The sequence below is a fragment of the Peromyscus leucopus genome, chromosome 6 (genome assembly GCF_004664715.2).
Source record: "Peromyscus leucopus breed LL Stock chromosome 6, UCI_PerLeu_2.1, whole genome shotgun sequence".
In the NCBI taxonomy this organism is placed as follows: Eukaryota; Metazoa; Chordata; class Mammalia; order Rodentia; family Cricetidae; genus Peromyscus; species Peromyscus leucopus.
In genome coordinates this window covers 117,489,380-117,514,941 of record NC_051068.1, presented here as the reverse complement: position 1 = coordinate 117,514,941, position 25,562 = coordinate 117,489,380, and the positions used below count along the sequence as shown (strand labels likewise).

Below are 25,562 nucleotides of genomic sequence, written 5' to 3'. Positions count from 1 at the left end.
TGGAGCTGTGCATCTGTCACGGTATGGGGGAGACAAAGGACGCACACTCTGAGCTCTCTTGTGCTTGAGAAAAAGTGGGTGAGTATGGGAAGGATGGTAGAGGGGCACTGCCTGCTGCCAGCTATGGGCTGATGTCCCTGGAGCAGGGGCAGACCAAGCACAGGAGTGCCCACCAACCATGACAGTGTGACACAGGATGAACAGACAGTTCTTTTTTAAAAGTGAAGTGGCCTCAAATTCCAAAACCCAACAGTTCACCTCATGCATGGTAACAGAAAACTCACCTCATCTTTTTCATTTTTCAGTAGCTGATGCAAATTCCTATTTTTGCACTGTAATTGCCTGTCTCTCTCCTGAAGCCCAATCATCTCTCGTCTTGAGGTTTCCAGCTGTTCCTGGAACATGAAATACGTCATCTGAGTGAAACCGAGAGGAGTCCCAAAGTCCTCAGAAGAGTGGGACAGAAACCACACATCAACCTGGGAACTGTATCCAACCTCAGCGGCACGCTGAACGTGTACTTAAAGCAATTACTACCAAGTTCAATGTGTAAAATCACATGCCTTATCTAAATTCATTTTTATTCTATTTATATACAAGAACTACAAGGCTCTTCCTCTAGGATGCTGTTACTCAAGTTTTCAGAATTCTCTGTAAGACTTTCACGCTCTAAGAGCACACTTCAGAAGACCCTGTCATCTAAAGTGATACCTTCATCCTCTGGGGGATGCTTGGCTTTAGGGAACAATAAAAGCCACTGAGTGTGAAGAGATTGGGGACACTATCCTTCACACTGCACAAGTTCAAGTCTCAACTCTGAGAAATTATTTTAAAAATCCTAAAATTTATAGAGAAGCACAAAGGCCCAAAGAACAAAAGCAATCATACACAGAAAGAAGACATAAACCATGTGCAGAAAGAAGACATAAACCATGTGCAGAAAGAAGACAGCTGCGGGCGCCACAAAACCCGATTCCAAATTACACAGCCCAGCCACAGTCACAAAGACAGCACAGGACTGCATGAGAACAGACGTGAGGCCACTGGAACACAGCACAGGACCCAGAAAGAAACCCACACCGCACAGCCACCTCATTTTTGACCATGGTATAAAAAAACAGACATTGGAGAAAGGACAACCTCTGCAATAAGCTGTTCTGGGAAAGCAGAATAGATCCCTCATCCATCCTATGCAAAACTTTCATTCGAAATGGACCCAAGACCTTAGTCTACGACCACACGCTCTGAGGCTGCCAGAGGAAAGAACAGAGAAAACATTTCAGACAGAGGGTCAGGCAGGGACTTGATGAAAAGGACTCCAATGACACATGACATCACGGAGTCAAAAAGCTTACGCTGTTCACAGCAAAGGAAGCAGTCAGCAGTGGAAAACGATGGAAAAAATCTCTGCCAACTACAGCTCTGGAGGGGACTAATGATTACAATCTACAAAAAGAACTCAAAATATTTAATACAAAAGCCCCAAGTTGCACAGAAAATGGACAAACACACTGACTAGGCAGTTCTCAAAAGAACTACAAATGGCCAATAAGTATATAAAGTGTTCAACATCTTTAGCCCTATGGGAAACACAACTTGAAAACGACAGTGGGATTCCACATCACCCTCGTCAGAACGGCTACTACCAACGAGGGAATAAACAACTCCAAATGTTGTCGAGGATGCGAGGAAGAGACGAGTGACGCCACTATGGAAGCCAGTACAGAGGTTCCTCAAGAACCTAAAAGCGGAGGAAACACTCTACGATCAGTATACCACTCTTGGGTCTAGTTTGCAGGATCCCACGTCAACATACCGCAGAGACTTGTACACCCACACTTACTGCAGTGCTGTTCATAGCAGCCAAGCAACAGAACAAGTCTAGACATAAAGAGATGAATGTATAAAGAAAACGTGATGTGGTGTGAGTGTGTGTGTGTGTGTGTGTGTGTGTGTGTGTGTGCATTGAAATAATTATAACTATGGACTCATGTATTAGACTCCATTAGTTGGAAAACACATGAGCAGGAACTATTTTTCCCCCAGTACCTAGTGAATTAATCACATTAGATCTAGAAACCTTACAAATTTCTGTCCTCAGCTAGGCCAAATAACAGATTCTGGCCCAGGTCAATTCTAAGTTAGATGACATCATCATAGAACAATCTGCTCTGGGTAGTTCTAGTTCATTCCTTAAAGGGAAGACCTCACTCGCTCCAACTTAACCTGCCTCATACTGCACAGCTGGGCACTAACGACTCACATGGCACTTGGCCAGTGGTATGCAGATAGACAGCACTGTCTTCCAGGTTTTTAGATCTGCATCAGCCTGATGAGCATCCAGGCCCTGAGAAGAGGACCTGGATTAACATACAGAATGCTGTTAATCAATGTGGCATGCACAGCTCACAGCCCTAGAAACCACTAAGTTCCTTCTCCAGCCCTGCAGGGTCCCTAGCTAGCCAAGACACACAGTGGGGTACTCTGCCTGTCCTTCAGGCAAACAGGATGTACATACACTAAGCTAAAAGCACTGTTAGAGAGAGACAGCGTCACTGCACCTGGTCTGAGGATGACAAGACACATCGAGCAGTGGTGGACTAAAAGGAGCATGTGCCACGGAGGGTCTGGGACACTTCTCTAGAGTATCCCCAAATGTGCTTGGCATTCATGAGCAGGGCAGTGCACACCATATACACTCATAGCATACGCTAGTACCCTATAAATATTACGCAGAAACTACCATTCTCCTATGGAGCCCAAAGTCAAGGTTCTTTGGCTTTTCTTACCTGTTTTAGAAGGGGTGGGGTAGCAAGAAGACATACAGAAGAAAGAGGGCCAAGAACCAACACATGGAGAACCACAAGGAAGCCAGTTTGCCAAGAGTATACACATGCATGCAAAGGCTTTGTTCTCGTAAGCAGGCCTTAGAGCATTGAGGAAAATGGTTTCTATGGTCTATATTCTTAACACACGACTATAATGTAAGTCTTTCCTGTACCATGATTCAAATGCGTGTTCCTCTTTTCGCAGGGGAAATTATATTCCTTATTAAAAAAAAAAAAAATAGAAGAGCTTCTATAGAGAAGAAAGCAGCCAGAAGTCAGCAACAGCAGTCTGTATGTTAAGGCGGCCGGTCAATGGCCCTGTAAAGTACAGAGAAGGGCTACAAGGGAGGACACAGGGACCTCCGGTCTCCCCTGCAGCGTGGGGACTCCTTGCTGTCGGCTCCTGTCAGGGAGGGACACAGGAACCTCCAGTCTCCCCTGCAGCGTGGGGACTCCCTGCTGTCGGCTGCTGTCAGGGAGGGACACAGGAACCTCTGGTCTCCCCTGCAGCGTGGGGACTCCTTGCTGTCGGCTGCTGTCAGGGAGGGACACAGGAACCTCCGGTCTCCCCTGCAGCGTGGGGACTCCTTGCTGTCGGCTGCTGTCTGGCCTGCTCCATTCCTGAGCTCTGCTCTTTGGTATACAAACCTGGGAATATTTTTCTTGGAATCAACATGTTATGAAGCATGTATTTTATCAAGCAAGATTGGATGAGGTGAGAGAACCCTGATTTCTCCAGAACCCAAGTATTTCCTAACTTTGTACAGCTTCAGCAAGCCACTGAACAGCAAAACCAGGGCCTTCAACATAGACAGCGAGAAGCAGAACCACCAACTTGTGCACATTACTTGAAATCATTTCTACCGACAACTAAAAGAATATCAGGTTTTAAACAGCCCTGAATCTCGTCTGAAGCCCACGGCCACTGTGGCAGTGTGTCCCGTGGCCCAGCGCTGAGGCACGCTGTGGCAGTGTGCCCCGTGGTCCAGCGCTGAGGCACGCTGTGGCAGTGTGTCCCGTGGCCCAGCGCTAAGGCACGCTGTGGCAGTGTGTCCCGTGGCCCAGCGCTGAGACAGGCAGAAGAACGAGTACCTTAAGCTTGCTGTAGCAGCTCTGCAGATGGTCCATGTCACTGCCCAGCTTCAGATTCTGTGTTTCCACACTCTCCTGGGCCAGGAGGTTCTTCCGCTGAAGCACAAGGAGCTCGTTCATACAGTTTAAAACAGCGACTATATTTAACTCTCTCTTTGTCTCTGTACTTTTGGGTTCTTCGTATAAGGAAGGAAAACCGAAGGTAGTCAGTTCCTGAGAGGAGAAAATGTTTGCTTAGCGGTTGTTATCTCTGGGAAGACACTGGTCTGAGGGCAGGATGTTTCAGTTTGGCAAGAGGGAGCATGCACCACACGGTGATAAGCTAGTAACAATGTCTTGATTCTTGAAAACTAGAGTAGACCGAGGTCACCCTGACACACACCACCCTCACTAGGTGCATGTCAGAACCACTCCACATGTTCACAGATTTAAAACGGTATGCAGTACATAATATTTTTAACTTGTCAACTGAAACTTTCAATATGTAAGTTAATTGTTTTTCAGTGGATTAACAGACAACCTAGTGAAAAGGAAAAAGAGAAAAAGAGAAAACCATTCCTAGATCATTAATATTAAATATTCAGAGAATGAGCACTTGAACAACTTTAAATTCTTCACTGAACATTCACCCATGGCCTGGCCTAAGTTCTCCAGGTTTTTTATCAATGAAATATGGGCTGGACTCCCAGCACAGGAGTCTGGGACAGAAGGCGTCTGGCTGCTGCACACCCCGCGGTTAACCTTGTGTAGACAGAAGCTCACCATGGTCTCTGCATGTCTCAGTCCTGGCCACTGTGTAAGGACACACTCAGGCTTGGCAAATACTGTTCTTGTAGCTTTGATATTTTCTGGTACATAAGATGACTTATGCTCTTAGTTCTTACAAAAAACGCATTACCTGATCAAGATATGAAATACTTTGTTCAATGTTCTCTTCTGTGCAGAAGGCACTGAAAACACTGTGCACATTTTTTGATAAAGGTATCGAAGAGCACAGCACTTGCTGGGAGTATAAACTTGATGGAGACATCTTTGTTTCTGAGGTATATTGAGAGAGATTTTTGCTTTCTGAAAATAAAAAAACATTCAAGCAATTATAAAGCTAACATAATCTCCATTACCAAAGATTCTGAACTACATATAAAGTATTTTAAAGTTAGGGTGAAGACACTGTAGTGTAAAATGAGAAAATAACATGATTACATTAATAATCTTTCTTGGTAGGTATGTTAAATAGATTCACACCTTAACTTCCACTACTGGGTTTATAAAAATAGAAAAAAAACATACTTGTCTGTGCCACTCAGTTTATGTGATTAAAGGAATTAGAGACTGAAGGAGCCAATAAATACATTTCAAATGCATAAAATTTCCCTTAAAATGATAATAAATAATCTATTGCCCACCCAAAGCCCAGCTTGGCTTTTTATAACTTTACTGAAAATGAAAACTGGATATGCCATAACCACTGACGGTATCTAGTTTATAGTTTTCTCAATAATTCCTCTCAGATGCTGTCTGCTGTTTGGACTCAGTTACCTGCACACAGACTTGGATCTGTAACAGTCATCCAATCTCCCATAGCAATTTCCAGAGCCAGGGTACCTGAGGAGGTGGTTCAGTGCTGAAACACAGACAACGGCTTCTGTCACTCTACGTGAGCATCTCCTTAGAAAGAAAGGGACAGAGGCATCTAATTTAAAAGATGAAAGCAAAGAATAGTTTGCATGTTCCTCAAATATATGCATGACCCTTGCATATAAGTGTTTTGCCTGAATGTATATATGTGCATCATGTGCGTGCCTGGTGCTCCTAGAGGTCAGAAGAAGGCATCAGGTCCTCTGGAACTGGAGCTACAAACGGTTGTGAGCCACCATGTGGTTGCTGGGAACTGAACCCATGTCCCCTGCAACAGCAAGCAAGTGCTCGTAACCACTGAGCCATCTCTGCAGTTCATTTACATGTCCTTTACAACAGAAAGGTTCTACAATATTTGTTCCTATGTACACAGAGAAAATATTAGGTGCACAGTGTGCTGGTTCGTTTTAATTGTCAACTGACACAGCCTAGAATCACCTGGGGAGGGAATCTTAAAGAGGAATTGTAGCTTGAGTTTTTCTGCCTTGCCCACAGTCAGGACAAATCTCTGTCACCCGCCAGTCCCACAGCCGCTCAGACCCAACCAAGTAAACACAGAGACTTATATTGCTTACAAACTGTATGGCCGTGGCAGGCTTCTTGTTAACTATTCTTATATCTTAAAGTAACGCATTTCTACAAATCTATACCTCGCCACGTGGCTGGTGGCTTACCGGCGTCTTCACATGCTGCTGGTCATGGCGGCGGCTGCAGCCTGTCTTTCTGCCTTCCTGTCCTTTTATTTCTCCTCTCTGTTAGTCCCGCCTATCCTTCCTGCCTAGCCACAGCCGATCAGGTTTTATTTATTGATCAATCAGAACAACTTGACATACAGACCATTCCCCAGCACAGCCAAGTGCAGACCATCTCTTTTTTTTTTTCCTTTTTTTTTTTTTTTTTTCTCGAGACAGGGTTTCTCTGTGTAGTTTTGCGCCTTTCCTGGGACTCACTTGGTAGTCCAGGCTGGCCTCGAACTCACAGAGATCCGCCTGGCTCTGCCTCCCGAGTGCTGGGATTAAAGGCGTGTGCCACCACCGCCCAGCCCCAAGTGCAGACCATCTCAAACACCTGCACTCAGGCCCATGGTCCTAATCATCCTCTATACGGACCTGTTGGGTAACGCCACAAAGAACCCAAGAAGGGCTCCCACAGGACATACAGATCATCCCACAGCAAGGAATTACCTAGATCAGGTTGTCTATGAGCATGCCTGTCGGGGCATTTTCATTATCAGCGGAGGCAGGAAGACCACCCTGAATGTGGGCAGCACCATCTTGTGGGCTGGGTCCCAAACTGTGTAAGAGTGAAGCTGAACCAAAACAGCAAGTAAGCAGAATCTACATGTTTACTCCTCGCTGCTCTAACAACGGATATAGTGTGAGCAGCTATCTCAGGCTCCTACCTCTGTGACTCACCGCATGATATACCATAACCTGGAATTATAAATCACCTTAAGTTGTTTGATCAGGATGTTAATTACATCAACAAAAATGAAACTAGAACACAGAGACACTGTGTGTGGTGTGGTGTGGTGTGGTGTGTGTGTGTGTGTGTGTGTGTGTGTGTGTGTGTGTAGGGTTTCCCAAGATACATGGTACCTGATATAACTCTAAGGTGGAGCACTCTAATACGGAATATTTCTGCATCATATCCAAGAACAACTCTTATTCATGTAGATGAGAAGATGAAACCTTCTTGGCCATTATCCCCATGCTGTTTTTCCTAATAATATTAGCCCATCTTTTACATTCTAAGCCCAGTCTGGCACAGAGTAGGGAAGAAACATTCCTATGTGTGGCCCGTTAGGCAACATCATCTCACACTCCAGGAGCAAAGCTGGCAACATGGATCTGGAAATGCCACTCACAAGTTTATCCCAAGAAGATAACGTACATAAAGATTCATCTACAGAGTGTCCTTTATAATACAGAAAATCAAAGCAGAAACATGTTCCACAGAAAACTGGCTCATGCAATAGAACACTGTACAGAGTTAAAACAAAACTATAGAATTAAAAATGGGTAAGAAATATCAGTCTAGAAATACAATGAGTAAAATGGACTAAATTAAGAAGTAACTTTTGTTTACTATTCATGTTTCCACATTTTAACAGATGAGACATATTTCTACCACAAGAAAAACAATTCAAATTAAATTATAATTGACAACCAGCACCAGATTTCCAGAAGGCGGAAGGTGAGGAGTGTGGGCAAATGGGAGGACATGTGTGACACTTTGGACAGCTGCTTCTGCAGTCAAGAGGCGGCAGGCTCTATGCTGAAGAGACTTCCAAGTTTTTTTCCAATTTTTAGGCTCTTTCAACTTTTGGAATTCTGCACTTTTATATGAAATCTACCAATTTTTAAATGTTAAAAGCTAATTAAAGGAAACATTATGTGGTTTATCCTGTGGGAAGAGGAAGTAAATAAGGTATAGTGTAGCCTTCTGAGGTTCTAGAAACGTCTTGATCTGAGGCTCAATTATGTGGGTACGCAGACAATTCATTAAGTTGTATGTGTACAGTCTATGTTCTTGACTATAAGATATAACAACATCTAACAAGTCAAATCAAGTTTTTCATAGCATATCATAGTGTATCATACCATGTCATAGTATCCCATGGGATATAGACCCACAATCATTAACACAATCTAAGGACGGACCAAAGCACATACCATGAGCCTTGGGAGAAGTTACTCTACCAGCTGTTTTCAAGAAAGAAGAACAATGTACATCAGAAAACCAAAAGGTTAGTTCACACAAAACGCTGTACTATAGCTCAATCTAAGATTTCATTTTTATGATTTTAAAATAGGACAAGGCTAATTTCAAAGAAAAAAACAGTAACGGCAGCATCTCCACATTGCACAAGCCTTACACTACCACAAACCCACCGCAAAGGGGAAGCACTAAAAGCAAGCCTGGGCTCTGTCATGAAAGCTGGGACGACAGATTCACGACAACCCAGCGAGCAGCTGTTTGCGACTGCAACCACCCGTGGTGGATCACACCGTATCAGCCAAGCTTGGCTACCCTCGCAGCATTACTAGCATTTCAAAAGAGGGAAAAGTTAACATTTCTCTAACTTCTTCCTCACTGTGTGCATGCACCACGAGCTGGGAGAGTCGTACAGACTCCACGACCGGTCAGGTCCACGTGCACATTTTATAACTGAAACGTCAAGAACTGAAACGACACTCCAAGTCTATTTCATTCATCTCAAATTGAGAGGGAACAAGATCTACAAAACAACCCATGAGAACATCAGCAGTCTCACACTGGGGAGAGTTCAAAGAGCACTGCCTAGAATGGGAGGCCCTGGGTTTCACCCCCAGAACTGTTTAAAACAAAAACCTTTCTCTTTTTCACACCAGAGACACCATTTTATTCACTATTTCCAGGTAGCATGTACACAGCCTTCTAATTAACTCGCCTGTGGGAGGTATTTTCAACACATATTCTGATCAATGGTCTCCATAAGAGAAAATTATAGTAATTTCAGAAAATAGCAATAACTTCAGTAAAAAGGTTCCATTGCCACTTTTGAGGTAGTTGGTTCTGGGCACCAATGTTGTGCCCTTCATCTTAACACAGCAAGGGCTGGCTGTCTAGCATTCAGGAAGAAGTACTTACACTAAGCTTAAGAGTGATCTAGTTGCAATTTCTAGGGTAGAATCCGGACAGGAAACCAGAAAGCAGTGAGACGTTTGCACTAACGTTGCTCTGTCTTTGCAGCCCAGTCTCCGTGTAGGGCAGGGCTTATTAGCACATCTCTACACAGGGACCTGAGGATGCGTGCCCGGCTTCTGCACCTCCTCTGTGGCGTCTTCACCCATCCCATAAGGAAGGCTTCTTTAGAAAGAAAGACTTTCCAGACTCATCATTCTTTATGCCAGATTCAGTTCCTGCTTAGTCGTTCTGTGTCAATGCTGGAAACTGGGACCAGAGAGATCAACAGGATGCCTAGAGCTACACTTTTGTTTTCAACACTCTGGGCTCCCTTCATTCCACCACCACCTTTCAACAGAAAACCAAGAGGTTAATTCATACAAATGCTGTACTGTAGCTCAATCTAAGTGAAGATTTCATTTTTATGAAAATAGGACAAGATGCTTGGGAACCATCTACAACTGCTGAAAAGTCAGAAAGATGCGCACCTCATGTCTTTAAAAGATGGAGTACTTCTCATCTACTTTAAGTAACTTCACGTAGAGCACACTATTCCTACAGAACTTAGATCAAATCCAGGCAAGCCTGTGATTGTCTCTGCATGTCAAACTAAGACATTCCACACAAACATTTTGAGTTCTGATTAGTTATACCCATCCTTTCTAAAGACTCATGTTCTTAACACATCAACAATCTCTAGAGCTTTGGTGTAATAGTCTCTAAGAGTCCCCTGCCCTGGTCTTGCCGGGATAGCCTTGGGTCATTCTGCTCCTAGGTAAGGGCTGGATCTAGTAGGCGGCTTCTAACAGTATAGGTAACATGACACAATCTCACTTTGAAAATGACGTTATGAATGTGTGTAGTGGTATTTGCTCCACCCATGACCTTGGGCTATAAGGGCCTAAATGAGGCAGTGCTTCTTGCTGTTGTACGTGACCTCTTAAAAGGAAGGGGAGCGGGGCCATGAGGTCCCTTCTCCCTGCTTCCTAGTGTGATCAAACTGCCAGGTGGATTTGCTCCCAGTCAGATCAGAGGACAGATTCAGCTGTCTACTGAGTACTGTATGTGTGAGTCTATTTCCTCAATTTATATCCTAATAAATTCCCTAATACTCTTTAAGCAGACTCCCATGGATTTCTTGCATTGTCTGGTGTCCAACGTGGGGCACAAGATATAGATGGAAGTTTTCCTGTCCTGCCCGGCCCAGCAGTCCAGACAAATCGCTTCCATCCACAATCCTGCAGCTGCTATAAAATAATTACTCAGAAGCTTAATATTAATTACAAACTGTATGGCCTATGTTTCAAGCTTCCTGCTAGCTAGCTCTTTCATCTTAAATTAACCCATTTCTATTAAGCTATATATTGCCACATGGCCGTGGTGTTACCGGTTTGCTGACATCTTGTTGCTCCTTCAGTGGCAGGCTTGTGTCTCCTTGGACTCCACCCTTCTTCTCTCTGTCTCTCTGCTTGGATTTCCTGTCTGGCTGTAAGCTTTCTTGCCATAGGCCAAAACAGCTTTGTTTATCTATTATCCAATGGGAGCCATACATATTCACAGCATACAGAAAGACATCCATAGCACTTCCCCTTTTCATTGGTTCCATTTGAGCTTTTTCTTCACTGTCTGTCAAGTTATTTTCTGGACCAAGCAAGCCATCCTGCTGTGAGTAGCCCTGAGAGCCAATGTGATAAGGAACTGACATCTGTGCCCAAAAGGACACGAGACCGCCAAGAGCCGGGAGCAAACTGGAAGTGGATTTTGCGTGAGCCCTGGCTAATACCTGGATGATGGTCCCTGAAGAGAGCCTGAGCCAGAGGCATTCAGCTAAGCTGTGCCAGACTCCTGCTCTATGGAAGCTGTGAGGTAATTCATGCTTGCTGTGTTAAGCTGGTAAACTTTGGAATAATTGGTTAACAGATATGTAAGTTTTTTTAAAAGATACATTTCTGAGCCCTCTCTAAAACTAATTTAAATACATCCTGATGAAATGGAACTAAAAATGATACCAGGAACTACAAATGCAAATGACTAAATTTATGATGATTAGAATCTACTAGTCTATTTAATCTTTCTGTATATTACGCTGGATGGTTCCCTACTAGTTTATGGGCTTCTGGAGAGGTGGGAAGTATCCCGTCTTTGTAGCCAAGGCCCTGACATGCAGCAGGACTCCACATATCTCCCCTCAAGAACCTAAGGCCCACACAGTTCTGCCACCAACTCTCTTCTTTGATCGCTCATATTCTTACTCATTTCATCTTTTCAGATACACTCCTAGTTAAATAATCCATACATGATCAACAGTAATCAATGAAAACTCCAATGGCCACTCATGACAAGTCAGTGTGTCCACACTGGCAAACGTGTATGAACAGGAAGATGCACATGCTGAGCTAATGCTTCAAGAAGTGCTATCTAATGCCACTTCTCCTGCCCTGGTCACCCTACATCTGTCCTACAAAGGGAAAAGGAATGCGGCAGAAACCTCACCTTCATGGCAAGGGCCTCTTTACAAAGTGCATTCTCTAAGTCTTCTTTCTGAGTTGACTTGCAATTCAAGCTTGAGAAGGCACAATGCCTCCCTAATCAGAATTTTACAACAAACGCCCATCAAGTGTCAGAAATAACAGCTTTCCATTCCACAGGAACATAGCAACGTGGGCCAGCTGGCCTTCTAAATACTACACACCACTTTTAGATAGTTCACTAACACTTCTGCTAAAATATCACCAGGGGGAGTTACCAGATTGTTGGAATATGAAAATAAAATTGTTAAAACTAAATCCTTAAACATTAGTAATCTTCTAAACTCACAGAACTTGAAGATTCGGTTATCAGCATGCTTTATTTATATCACTAATCTCCAAAATGAAATTTGATTATTTAAAATATGAGTAACACCTTTAATTATAATTTCATTCTAAAGAAGACTATAGCGTTGATTCCATTACAAGCACCTCTGCTAACTACAAGTACAGAAACACTAAATTCAACCTCTTAGTTTTACAGATTTAAACTCTAAATTGTTTCACCTGTATGAAATAGTACTATAGGCATTTTCCACAGATGTGAACTCTCCAGAAGAGCTCCATTGATATGACCAGTGAGCATGCAGTACTTATACAAGCATGAATTCTTCATGAAGAAAATAGTACCATAACAGAGCTAAAATTAAAAAACAGCTATTATTCTCATTGATTTGCCTCCATGTTGAGTTTATGGCTACCAGGAATTTTGCAGCTAGGGAATTCAGTATAAACCATGCTGGCCTCCTTGGCCTAGCCATAGGTCTGGGATCCTACTCTAAGTCACTTCCCACAAACCATCTCTCCAAGCTGGTCTCCTCACCTGTATGATCAGGGCCACAATATCTATTTCTGAGGTCTGCTGCAGGAACTTAATTAGTCAGAACTAATTAAGGTGCAGAACTACAACCAGAACACAGGACACTGGTCTAAACACTTCACACATATTTCCAAGTCCACCTCACTATATCCCTGTATGCCGTACTAACTCCTTTCCATGCATGAGACAATTAAAGCAGAGAGGTTAGGTAATGCATCCAGGGTCACAGGGCTAATGAGGAGCAGAGAGCTGCGCCAGGATTCCAGCCCTGGTCTACACAGCCAGTCTCTTGGCCATCTGGCCCTGCAGTGTGTGACAGCAATCTCTTCCTCTATGAACTCTGCCAAAGACAGGATTCTTGATGCATGTTACTAACCCAAAGTGGCCATCAGAAAGCTAGTCTCTTTCTAGCATAGGGAGCAGGGCCCTGCATACTGTAGTCACTGTCCTCACACTGTACTCTGTAGTCGCTGTCCTCACACTGCACTCTGTAGTCACTGTCCTCAAACTGCACTCTGTAGTCACTGTCCTCACACTGCACTCTGTAGTCACAGTCCTCACACTGTACTCTAGAGTAGTCACAGTCCTCACACTGCACTCTGTAGTCACTGTCCTCACACTGCACTCTGTAGTCACTGTCCTCAAACTGCACTCTGTAGTCACTGTCCTCACACTGCACTCGAGTGTAGTCACTGTCCTCACACTGCACTCGAGTGTAGTCACTGTCCTCACACTGCACTCTAGTGTAGTCACTGTCCTCACACTGCACTCGAGTGTAGTCACTGTCCTCACACTGCACTCGAGTGTAGTCACAGTCCTCACACTGCACTCTGTAGTCACAGTCCTCACACTGCATTCTGTAGTCACAGTCCTCACACTGCACTCTGTAGTCACAGTCTTCACACTGCACTCTGTAGTCACTGTCCTCACACTGCACTCTAGTGTAGTCACTGTCCTCACACTGCACTCTAGTGTAGTCACTGTCCTCACACTGCACTCTAGTGTAGTCACTGTCCTCACACTGCACTCTAGTGTAGTCACTGTCCTCACACTGCACTCTAGTGTAGTCACTGTCCTCATGCTGCACTCGAGTGTAGTTACTGTCCTCAAACTGCACTCTGTAGTCACTGTCCTCACACTGCACTCTAGTGTAGTCACAGTCCTCACACTGCACACCAGTGTAGTCACAGTCCTCACACTGCACTCTGTAGTCACTGTCCTCACACTGTACTCTAGTGTAGTCACTGTCCTCACGCGGCACTCTAGTGTAGTCACTGTCCTCACACTGCACTCTAGTGTAGTCACAGTCCTCACACTGCACTCTGTAGTCACAGTCCTCACACTGCACTCTGTAGTCACAGTCCTCACACTGCACTCTGTAGTCACTGTCCTCACACTGCACTCTAGTGTAGTCACTGTCCTCACACTGCACTCTAGTGTAGTCACTGTCCTCACACTGCACTCTAGTGTAGTCACTGTCCTCACACTGCACTCTGTAGTCACTGTCCTCACACTGCACTCTGTAGTCACTGTCCTCACACTGCACTCTAGTGTAGTCACTGTCCTCACACTGCACTCTGTAGTCACAGTCCTCACACTGCACTCTGTAGTCACAGTCCTCACACTGCACTCTGTAGTCACAGTCCTCACACTGCACTCTGTAGTCAGTCCTCACACTGCACTCTGTAGTCACTGTCCTCACACTGCACTCTAGTGTAGTCACTGTCCTCACACTGCACTCTAGTGTAGTCACTGTCCTCACACTGCACTCTAGTGTAGTCACAGTCCTCACACTGCACTCTAGTGTAGTCACTGTCCTCACACTGCACTCGAGTGTAGTCACTGTCCTCAACTGCACTCTGTAGTCACTGTCCTCACACTGCACTCTAGTGTAGTCACTGTCCTCACACTGCACTCTAGTGTAGTCACTGTCCTCACACTGCACTCTGTAGTCACTGTCCTCACACTGCACTCTAGTGTAGTCACTGTCCTCACACTGCACTCTAGTGTAGTCACTGTCCTCACACTGCACTCTAGTGTAGTCACTGTCCTCACACTGCACTCAGTGTAGTCACTGTCCTCACACTGCACTCTGTAGTCACTGTCCTCACACTGCACTCTAGTGTAGTCACTGTCCTCACACTGCACTCTAGTGTAGTCACTGTCCTCACACTGCACTCTAGTGTAGTCACTGTCCTCACACTGCACTCTAGTGTAGTCACTGTCCTCACACTGCACTCTAGTGTAGTCACTGTCCTCACACTGCACTCTAGTGTAGTCACTGTCCTCACACTGCACTCTAGTGTAGTCACTGTCCTCACACTGCACTCTAGTGTAGTCACTGTCCTCACACTGCACTCTAGTGTAGTCACTGTCCTCACACTGCACTCTAGTGTAGTCACTGTCCTCACACTGCACTCTAGTGTAGTCACTGTCCTCACACTGCACTCTGTAGTCACTGTCCTCACACTGCACTCTAGTGTAGTCACTGTCCTCACACTGCACTCTAGTGTAGTCAGTCCTCACACTGCACTCTAGTGTAGTCACTGTCCTCACACTGCACTCTAGTGTAGTCACTGTCCTCACACTGCACTCTAGTGTAGTCACTGTCCTCACACTGCACTCTAGTGTAGTCACTGTCCTCACACTGCACTCTAGTATAGTCACTGTCCTCACACTGCACTCTAGTGTAGTCACTGTCCTCACGCTGCACTCTAGTGTAGTCACTGTCCTCACACTGCACTCTAGTGTAGTCACTGTCCTCACACTGCACTCTAGTGTAGTCACTGTCCTCAAACTGCACTCTGTAGTCACTGTCCTCACACTGCACTCTAGTGTAGTCACTGTCCTCACACTGCACTCGAGTGTAGTCACTGTCCTCACACTGCACTCTGTAGTCACTGTCCTCACACTGCACTCTAGTGTAGTCACTGTCCTCACGCGGCACTCAAGTGTAGTCACTGTCCTCACACTGCACTCTAGTCACTGTCCTCACACTGTACTCTAGTGTAGTCACAGTCCTCACACTGCACTCTGTAGTCACTGTCCTCATACTGCACTCTAGTGTAGTCACTGTCCTCATACTGCACTCTAGTGTAGTCACTGTCCTCATACTGCACTCGAGTGTAGTCACTGTCCTCACACTGCACTCTAGTGTAGTCACTGTCCTCACACTGCACTCAAGTGTAGTCAGTCCTCACACTGCACTCTAGTGTAGTCACAGTCCTCACACTGCACTCTGTAGTCGCTGTCCTCACACTGCATTCTAGTGTAGTCAGTCCTCACACTGCACTCTAGTGTAGTCACTGTCCTCACACTGCACTCGAGTGTAGTCACTGTCCTCACACTGCACTCTAGTGTAGTCACAGTCCTCACACTGCACTCTAGTGTAGTCACTGTCCTCACACTGCACTCTAGTGTAGTCACTGTCCTCACACTGCACTCTAGTGTAGTCACTGTCCTCACACTGCACTCTAGTGTAGTCACTGTCCTCACACTGCACTCTAGTGTAGTCACAGTCCTCACACTGCACTTTAGTGTAGTCACAGTCCTCACACTGCACTTTAGTGTAGTCACAGTCCTCACACTGCACTCTGTAGTCACTGTCCTCACACTGCACTCTGTAGTCACAGTCCTCACACACCCTTGATTATTGCTGCACTATGAAGGACTGTGCAGCACACATGTATTCCAGGAGAAAGGGTCTGTGAGATACATGGTGTGTCACACAGCTCAGGGTATGTATGACCCCACTATGACCCAAGCACTCATCTTCCAACGGCATAAGGGAAAAGTGGGACCGACTCCCAAGATGGACTGTTACGCAGCCATTGAAAATCTAGTGACACACAACAGATAAATTATAAAGCACACACCACAGAAAGATCGTTCCAAAAGACAGAGCATGTAATACCTGGCTTTTAATTGTACACATGTGGAAAACAAATATGGTAAATCTGTATTTTACAAGATACAAGAATGGTGCAGGACTCAGTGATCATTGCCTTATAAAAAGGGGACTGAAGGGTCTACATTTAGTTATATAGAGGTTACTGTCAATGTTCCCTTTTGTATTCAATGGTGCTTTATTATTAAAATAAATAAAACTGACAAAAGAATGTGTGATGAGAGTTTGTCTTATGAACCTGAGCACCTGAGTTTGGATTCCAGGAACCCATGCAAAAGCCAGGTGCAGGAAGATGGTAGGCAAAGACAGGCAAATTCATGGGTGGTCATGTAAGTACCCCATAGTTAGCTACGTTATTTTATAATGCTGAGACAGGCTCAGAGAATTCCCATCATTCACTCAGGATATTTTGAGTTAACAGTGGGCCAGGATGTGTAAGGATTTTAGAATGCTGTAGTAGTATTTATTCCTCCAGGTTTACAGCTGTAGATAAATATCTAGATGAATTATGTAATCTCTCTCTTTAGTTCTTTCCATCAGTATGTGGCAAAGTCCCAACCAGTAACAGTCCCTGTCTCAAACAAAATGTGGAAAGCACCCAACGACCCACATCTGAGATTGTCCTCTGACCTTCCACACATGCATGCTAAGTATGCATTCACCCATGCCATGTGACCCACACATAAACACAATGTAGTTAATACAAAGTAGTTAATTCTTTGTAGTTGAAGTCCTTTATAAACTTTTAAAATGCACACTGTTCATCACATTTAAAAAAAAAAAATTTGAAATTTTCCAGGCCTCCTGGACATGGGGCACAATGAGCCAAGAGTTCTGGGATTCAACTGTTTTATGTCTCCCCTGTAAAGTGTAAAGACCAGGAGCTCTAGCTACAGTTTCAGAGATCTGTGAAGCTATCCAGAGACTGGGAAGAAACTGTGCAGTGAGATAAAGAACGCATGTGCCATCTGTTTATGGAACGTTAGCTAACGGAGATGACAACTCCAGCGTCCACCCCACGCCACATGTGGCTCACTGGCTAAGTCCCTTACTCCTTAGATGGCCATGGAAAGGAGTGAGTGGACACAGCCCTACTCTATGAGGAGAGAAACCGATATTTTATCTACAGCTACAGGCCTGGAAGGGAGAACACAAACTAGGTAGTTTCTAGGACCTCAGGACCCTGACCCACTCATCATTCAACAAGCATCCTGGGGGAGCAGGGCCAATTCCCTGAGCCTGTCTCTTCCCCATCCTGGGGGGCGGGGCCAATTCCCTGAGCCTGTCTCTTCCCCATCCTGGGGAGCAGGGCCAATTCCCTGAGCCTGTCTCTTCCCAATCCTGGGGGGCGGGGCCAATTCCCTGAGCCTGTCTCTTCCCCATCCTGGGGGGCGGGGCCAATTCCCTGAGCCTGTCTCTTCCCCATCCTGGGGGGTGGGCCAATTCCCTGAGCCTGTCTCTTCCCCATCCTGGGGGCGGGGCCAATTCCCTGAGCCTGTCTCTTCCCCATCCTGGGGGGCGGGGTCAATTCCCTGAGCCTGTCTCTTCCCCACAGGATAACATCTCTTAGCTGTTGTCTCACCTTTTTATTCTAGATCCCACATGGAGGGGCAGTCTATAAAGTAGAACACTGAAGGTGCTGTCTTCTGGCTGGGGACAACCAAACCCAAGGCCCAGCGCACACCGTACTCTGTTAATAGCTGGTACCCTCAGGAGTGAGTACCTGCCAACCATGTGAATATCACAGGACTGCAATTCTTTTAGAGAAACATTTTGCAGATTTCCTCCAAACAATATTTCTAAGTTCTATTTTTAGCAACCTGGCACAAAAATATTTTTTAGTGCTCACTGTATTCCAGAACTATAACAAGAAAATTTTAAAGTACTTTTTTCTTTGTTTTTGCTTTTTATTCCATTTTTTTTTCTTTTTTCAGTTTGTTTGAAACAGGGTTTCTCTATGTAGCCCTGGCTATCCTGGAGCTCACTATGTAGACCAGGCTAGCCTCATACTCACAGAGACCCACCTGCCTATGTCTCCGGAGGGATGGGATTAAAGGCATGCATCACTATGCCTAGACCCAATTTTCATTATATAAGCACACATACTTTTATAAAATAAAATAAAAATATTCTCAAGAAGGACACAGCAAATGATGTAGTTTATGGTCATGATGAGCTGGACAGAGAAGGGCAGAAAATAAATATTCCAGAAGTTGGGCAGAAAGAACACATGTTCTCTCTAGTAAAAGTCTGTCTTTGGTACTAGACAAAATATCACTTAAAACAGAGGAATAAGATTAATGAAATTGGATTTGAGTAGATGTGTATAGAGAATATCAGGGCAGAAACTACAGAGGTGCCTGCAGAAGAATTCAATGGAGATTAAAGTCAAGGGCAGACACATCCAACCTTTGAAACTGTGAAATGACATTATCATCCACAAAGTTCCCCCATGAGAACTACACAATCGAGTTACAAAAAAAAATTCAAAAAAACCTCACCCAAATTTCATATTTTAAGTAAACTTAGGGTTTGTATTGAGTCACATTTAGATTTTTGCTTCAGTTTTTTTGAGACTGGGATTACCTAGTAGCCCAGGGTGGACTTGAACTTGGAATCCTTCTTCCTCAGCCTCCAGCATACAAGGACTTTACATGTGCCACCGGGCCTGGCTAATTACAAACACTTATCACACAGAAAGTGTTCCAAAGGTACATTATTTTTGTAGGTATTACCAGGACACACTTATATAATCAGCACAACCCCATGGAGTAGGTCACACACAGTATTATCATCCCTTCTCCTTGATGACAAGCAGACCAGCAGGGTGGTGATGGAACATCTGACTGGGGAGAAACTATGAACAGAGGAGAGGCATGCACAGCAGTTCAGAACAGTAATCAGACAATTCTCTTTCATTTCCATTAATTAATTAATTAATTTCCATTAATTCCACTGTTATCGATTCACATCTCATCTCTGAATCACACACTGCTTCGCCTGACCTTTTTGGTCCTCCCATCCCTCAGGTTCTGCTCTGCACTGGGACTGTTGTCCACTGGTGGGTTGCATCTTCATCACCGTGGGAGATTTACCACCCAGTCCTAGCAACAGAAGACAATTCAACAAAGACCTCTATGCAGAATAGTTGTACACTGTGTGAAGATGGGTTGCTGTGATTGGTGTAATAAAGAACTGAAGGCCCAATAGTAGGCAGGAGAGGATAGGTGGAGCTTAAGGCAGAAAAAGAGGAAGTCATAGCAGGGAATCTAGGCACATGAGAGACGCCAGTGAGATGCATAATGAGTGGGACATACAGAATGGGATAGAGGTAAAAGCCACACGGTAGTAAATACATTAATAAAAATATAGATAAGTTTTAAGAGCTAGTTTGAGACAAGCCTAAGCTAAATCCCAAACTTTCACAATAATAGTTTCATGTAATTATTTGTGAACTGGTAGCCAATGAAAAAGTTTGCTACAGACCTGCTTGCAAGGAACTACTGTTGCTTTTTTAAGGTTTCTGTGGACTCCAATTAGGTGCTTGGTGAAAAGTGGCTACTTTCAGGTCACACCTGAACCACTGAAGTCTACAGCCCCATGGACTATGCAAATTATTGACTTGGGTGGACATACTCTTATGTCAGAAGCAACACAGTCCCGCAATAAAACGGTTAGATATTCCTTATTTCCTTCTGGTCAAGGTTCACAGCACTGCTCGTGACTCTTCAGGAATGCAGCTCCAGCAGCCACCTGCAGTCCCTCAGCCACCTGGACTGGACCACCCACCTGTAACCTGCACCTGCTTTGCTGTGCAAAATGTACCAGTTGCTTGGTGAGTGCCTATCAGGACACAGCTGAAATGCCTTCTTTTCTAAAGCCCTCCCATGTCTGCATTTCCCCCTTCTCCACACATAAAACTCCCTAAGAACAAAATACTCGGGGCAACACATCTTTTTTAGCCTTAGGCCTGGCAAGGGGCAGCTGAGTGTCTGATAATAAATGTTGATTTAAAAAATATATTTTTTAACATATAATAAATCTGCTCCTACACTATATAAAATACAGGACCAGCATCAACGGTGTGAGTCTAGGTTTTTCCATTACCAAGAAGGAAATGGATGATGTATTTCTCTACTGTCTCATAAGCCCATGATGTTAAGGTAAAGACATACCAGCTAGCCATAGTCACCCAAGACACAGACTCAACTCACACAGTTATGAACAAACGGCTATGCCAACAAGTTGTTTTTACGGCTATATGTAAAGGTATAGGAGCTATCACTAAAATTGCTTTTGAAGCTGGGCCCAGTAGCCCAAGGCTATAGTCACAGCTACCCAGGAGGCTGTGTGACAAAGCAACCCAGCTTCATAAAGGAGCATTTGGCTTCATGGCTCAAGACAGAACACATGTGCATGGCCCTGGGTCTGGTTCCCTAAGGAATGGGTGGGAGCATTTAGAAGGAAGAGGTGTTTTGTTTTGTTTTGTTATGGAATCAGCATGTTGCTCTCTTTATCTGGATCTCATCAACTCAAGCTATCCTCTTGCCTCAGCTCCTGCAGAGCTGAGAGAAAAGGCATGAGCAGCCACACTAGGCTTACTGTTCTCATTTAAACACGAAATGAATTCAAATCACTGTGGAAAGGTGTTTTCTAGTCTCTGCTCCTCTCTCTCTCTCTCAATGCTAAATGAGGACACTTTCACAAAATCTGTATCCTTGACAGTTTGGGCCAGAGCTGGTTTGTCCGGTTTTAGGAGAGCCCAGGTCTATAATTTGACTGGGCTGGATCTGAGGCCTCTGGAACTAAAACAAAACAAAAACAAAAACAAAGAACAGTTAACTTGCCTGTTCTGTATATACCTGCCTCAGCAAGTCCGGGATGATACACACTTAAACAAGCCTCGTCACAAGGCTCAGTGTGCTATGGAGAGAGCTTCGCATTTCATCCTAGAATAACTGCACTCATCTTCAAGCTGCTTCACCCGGTTACTTAATCCTTGAACTTACTATCTCCACTGTACAGATGGGGAACGAGAGGGAAGGACGGGTGTAAAATGACTAAGCCCAAGAGGCCCCACCAGGCACCAAAAAGCCCTGGTCTGAATTCTATCCATTCCTAATCCTCCTCTCAGAGAGCCGTTTTGTGTGAGAACTTTCATGCGCACCAGGCAGGACCAAGTGTCAAATGGGACCACAGCTTCTCATACTTGTTTAGTTTGGATGAACACTGTAAGCTCCCTGGGCCCAGGAGCTGTCGGGGATTAAGGACACTGGATGGGTTAAGTTTGGCTGGATCCAAGTTTACAAATCTGCCTCTCTTCTACATTTCAAGACAACACGTTTCTAATTCGGATCTTTCCAAACTTTATCCAGCCTCGTAAATGTGTCGCATCACATACAGACCTTTCCAGTTCAAGATCAAATCATGAGCTAGAAGGATTTGCTTCCAGAATCTCGAGGGCTCCATGGCAGCACTGTTCTCATCTAACTCCAGGCTTGGACTCTAACCTGAATGGAGGCAAATCTCAAATCCAGGAAGCTCTCATCCCCTGGGCTTGGAAACCCTCCGCCTTCCATACGGTCTAGATTCTAGACTCTAGAAGGAAATTCCAGTTCTCACAACTGCATCAGCGTTCCCAGTAATCAGTCTGACACTCGGGACTAAACTGCGGGTGTTAATGCTAAGATTCCTCTCCTGGTGCTGATGAGGAATTATTTGGCAAGTTTTATTTCCTGGGCCCAGGTGACTTGCATAACCCGGCTATCTGCACTAGGAGAAATACATGCTGACCGGAGCTCGCCGTTCACCGTCCTGCACTGGGAAATCCGAGGCCAAACCCGTTCTCAAGCAAGCCTACCGGGGCGATGATGTAAGTTCTTCCCCTTAAACGTGGGGCTGGACCCCTAGGAAGCACCTTCCCCTGCAGCAGCTGCGGAGGACCACTCGCTAAGTCCTGTGGTAGCCTCCGAGAAATCGCCGAGCCCGCGCGCCGAGCGGACCCCGCCCGTGCCCGCGTCACATCCCGCAAGGGCGCGGGGGGCCCCCCACTACCTACCTCGCACCTCCCGCTGCAGGCGGCGGGCAGCAACGCTCTCCAACCGCCGCAACGGCCGCGCCGAGCACGCCGACAGCCGGCCCCGGTGCCTGAGCCCACGTCCAGCCCGCCGCCCGCCCCGCCTGCGCGTCACAATCCCGCCGCTCACCGTCACGGCACCGGGAGCGGCTCGCGCCTCCCGCAGCCCGCGGGCCCGCACCCGCGGCGGCACGCAGCGGCTCCCCGCCCGCCCCGCAGCTCCGCGCAGCCTCCAGCCGCTCCGGCCCGCCTCTCGCCGCCTCCCGCGGCGGACGCCCATCCCACCCCGCCCCGCGCTGGCGCCGCCCATTGGCTCCGCCGGTTGCCAGGCGACGAACAACCGCGACCCCAATTGGTCCGGAGAGGACCGGGCTCCGAAAAGCCCCGAGCCGACGCCGAGCCGCTCTCCCCAGCGCAGCTGCGGCCACCGCACCTGTTACGCCCGCCCGCCCGGGTTCACCCGGCCGCCGCTCCCCGCCCCCAGCTCCCCGCGGGGGCAGGGGGAGGGTCCCAGCCGCTTTAGAGACCGGCCTCCCGGGCCCCCTGAACCCCAACGCGCCCCAAAGAGCCAAAGGGGGGCTCCCAGGAGAGTCGGGTGCGCTGGCCAGAATGGAGAGAACACCGACGACAGGCACCCAAAATTAGGTCAGGCCCTGGAGAAGGGAGGTAGTGGCCTCGGGGATCTTGAGTGCAGAACACGCCCATGGTACACAAATCCGTGTAAAGCTAGAACCAGGGTTCTAGTCCCCAGGACCGCACACAACGCGCGCGTGAGGGTGCGTGTCTGTGATCCAGCAGAACTGAAGTTCAAGGTCATCTCCGACTACATTGGGAGCTCGAGTGAGATGAGTAAAACAGAGTCAATAAAATTAGAGTGAAGGAAGGGGCCTAAGGAGGAGACAGCTGCAAGGGGAAAACTAAGAAATGGCGCCTGTGAACTATAAGTTGATGAAAAAACTCCTTAGGCTCAGCGGTGAGTGCCAAGAAAACGTATAAACAGCATGGGGGGGGGGTGTCAAATCAGCCTGCACCTCCCTACCATGTCTGCCTAAAACTCCCCGAGGTTAGATGGAAAAATCGCAGTCAAGTGCGAAGTGGTGGGGTTCAGGCCAGGGGTTTACTCGGGAGGAGGAAAACAGGTTTTGGGTTTTGAAGTGGCTCCTGAGAGCAGTTTGAGACCAAAACAGCATAAAGAGAAAACAGGAAATATGCAAGCCACTGCTACCAAAGAACAAGAGAGAGAAATGAGGACTACACGTACCCTCAGTCCTAGGTGGGAGATTGGGTGCAGAAATGAGCGTTGGATACAAGAGGAGGGAGACAGACTAGATGTTGAGTACAGATGAGTGACCGTCAGAAACACAGCAAGGACCCATCGTTAAAAAGATGCTCTGCGATGCAGGGCTGAAGCTAGGGAGAAACTACTGCCACTGATTATCTTGCACCCTAAATCAGACCGTTAAGGGGCTGTGGTTGCTCCCTCTGCACCCAGGGGGTATAAGTTCCGTTGTCCACTCTCCAAAATGTCACTCTTTCCTGTCTCAAGAAAACATCTTAATATGAATTTGTCCTTTGAAACAGTAATTAAGGCTTGATCTTTACCGTTTCATTCTGGCAATGAAACTGAGCACTCACTCCTGAGTTAGCTGAGTCAGTCAGATCAACCTGTCTGAATAACGAGAGGTGTTCAGCCTTTGTGTCTCAGGCCCTGCTTCACACAGTAACGAGACTGTGGGGGTCCAGCTCCTGAGAGTCCCCTCCTAGGGTCTGGGAAGAATCTACAACCAGCTGATAATTTAATTTTTGATGATATTAAATGAATCTACATACACAAAATTCCTTAGTCCATACACTTTATTATTCTGAGTCAGTTCTCTGTCTACACAGCTTCTATTCTGCTCTCATGCCTAGCTCCTTTCTTGCCTGATTTCTCTCTACCTTTATCTGCTGTCCCTTCTAATTTCTAATTTAATTCTTTCATCTTAGTTCTGCCCCATCTAGGTTCTCATCCATCTAGTTCTTTCCCAGCTTAGCTCCTTCTCCCATCTCCTTCTCTCTCATCTTGTTCTTCCTCATCTTGTTTTTCCCCATCTGGCCCTTCCTCATCTTCCATCTTGTTCCTCTTGTCCTCTCTTCTAGCCCTTCAATCCAGTTCTTCCCCATCTAGTTCTTCTGTTCTAATTTCTCAGTCTTGTCCTCAAGTTCTCTAGTCAAAATCCTCCTTCTCCCTCTCAGTTCTCCATCCTCAAGTTCTCTAGGGCATTCATTTATAAACCCAAGCAATAACAATCCTCTGGCCAAGCAAGGTCACCAGGCTTGAATTCTTACAGGGTCATAAAGGCAGACAAGAGTTTTCCTCAGGGAGTGACCATCAGGTTTTCTTTTACAAGCCAAAAAGGGAGTAGTAAAGGAGGAGGTCAACTGAGAGCTAATGACTGGTTAGTATATCAAGAAAAGGGGATTTATGTGCTCAAAAGGTTAGGTAAGAAGTTAGGAGTCTGTAATGTTATTAAGGCTGTATAAGAAAGGATCCCAGCTAAAATTGCCCAAGAAAGAAAGCTAGGAACGCCCAACCTAGGAACCAGGCATTTCCCACAAGGGTGTTACCTTACTTAGTTCAGGAGATTGTTTGGCCTTCGATACTTGATAGTTATTTTAGATAAATGCACTGTTAAGAGTTCTTGGAACCACACATAGCATACAAGAAAATCACTGTAGGAACCAGCTAATACATATACAAAAGCTAAAATAATCACCAAGACTTCTTAAGCCACGGCTTGACCTTCGGAAAAGTCCTTGACCTTTCCAAGTAGTAACTTTAGTGATAGTAGTTGGATTCCATTACATTTCCTGCAGTTCGAAGCACCACAGTAAAGTACCAAGGTTCTCCCCAAAGCTTTCCTTTGTACAGGTCATGATGGAAGAATTCCCACTGAGTTAACACCTGGTCTGGCTCCAGAGTGCTAGTAGCACCTAGCCTTTATCCACCTTTTGTTTCTCTGTG

General features: G+C 45.8%; 1 protein-coding gene across 4 annotated transcripts in view; it reads right to left on the bottom strand.

The window, feature by feature from the left end:
- LOC114698274 (SSX family member 2 interacting protein) overlaps positions 1-22,775 on the bottom strand; it is a 40,722-nt gene extending 17,947 nt beyond the window's left edge. Inside the window, exons 1-6 of one of the 4 annotated variants that reach the window (XM_037207178.1) lie at positions 22,541-22,653; positions 19,488-19,586; positions 5,460-5,588; positions 4,819-4,988; positions 3,921-4,133; positions 285-395 (exon numbers count right to left, since the gene is read on the bottom strand). In XM_037207178.1, coding sequence (XP_037063073.1) covers positions 285-395; positions 3,921-4,133; positions 4,819-4,988; positions 5,460-5,502 — 537 coding nt within the window. In that variant the 5' untranslated portion in view covers positions 5,503-5,588; positions 19,488-19,586; positions 22,541-22,653. Of the gene's footprint in view, positions 1-284; positions 396-3,920; positions 4,134-4,818; positions 4,989-5,459; positions 5,589-19,487; positions 19,587-22,540; positions 22,656-22,688 lie in introns of those variants that run through there. The other 3 variants (XM_037207177.1, XM_037207179.1, XM_028876877.2) reach the window with 3 other exon arrangements.
- Positions 22,776-25,562: the final 2,787 nt, after the last annotated feature.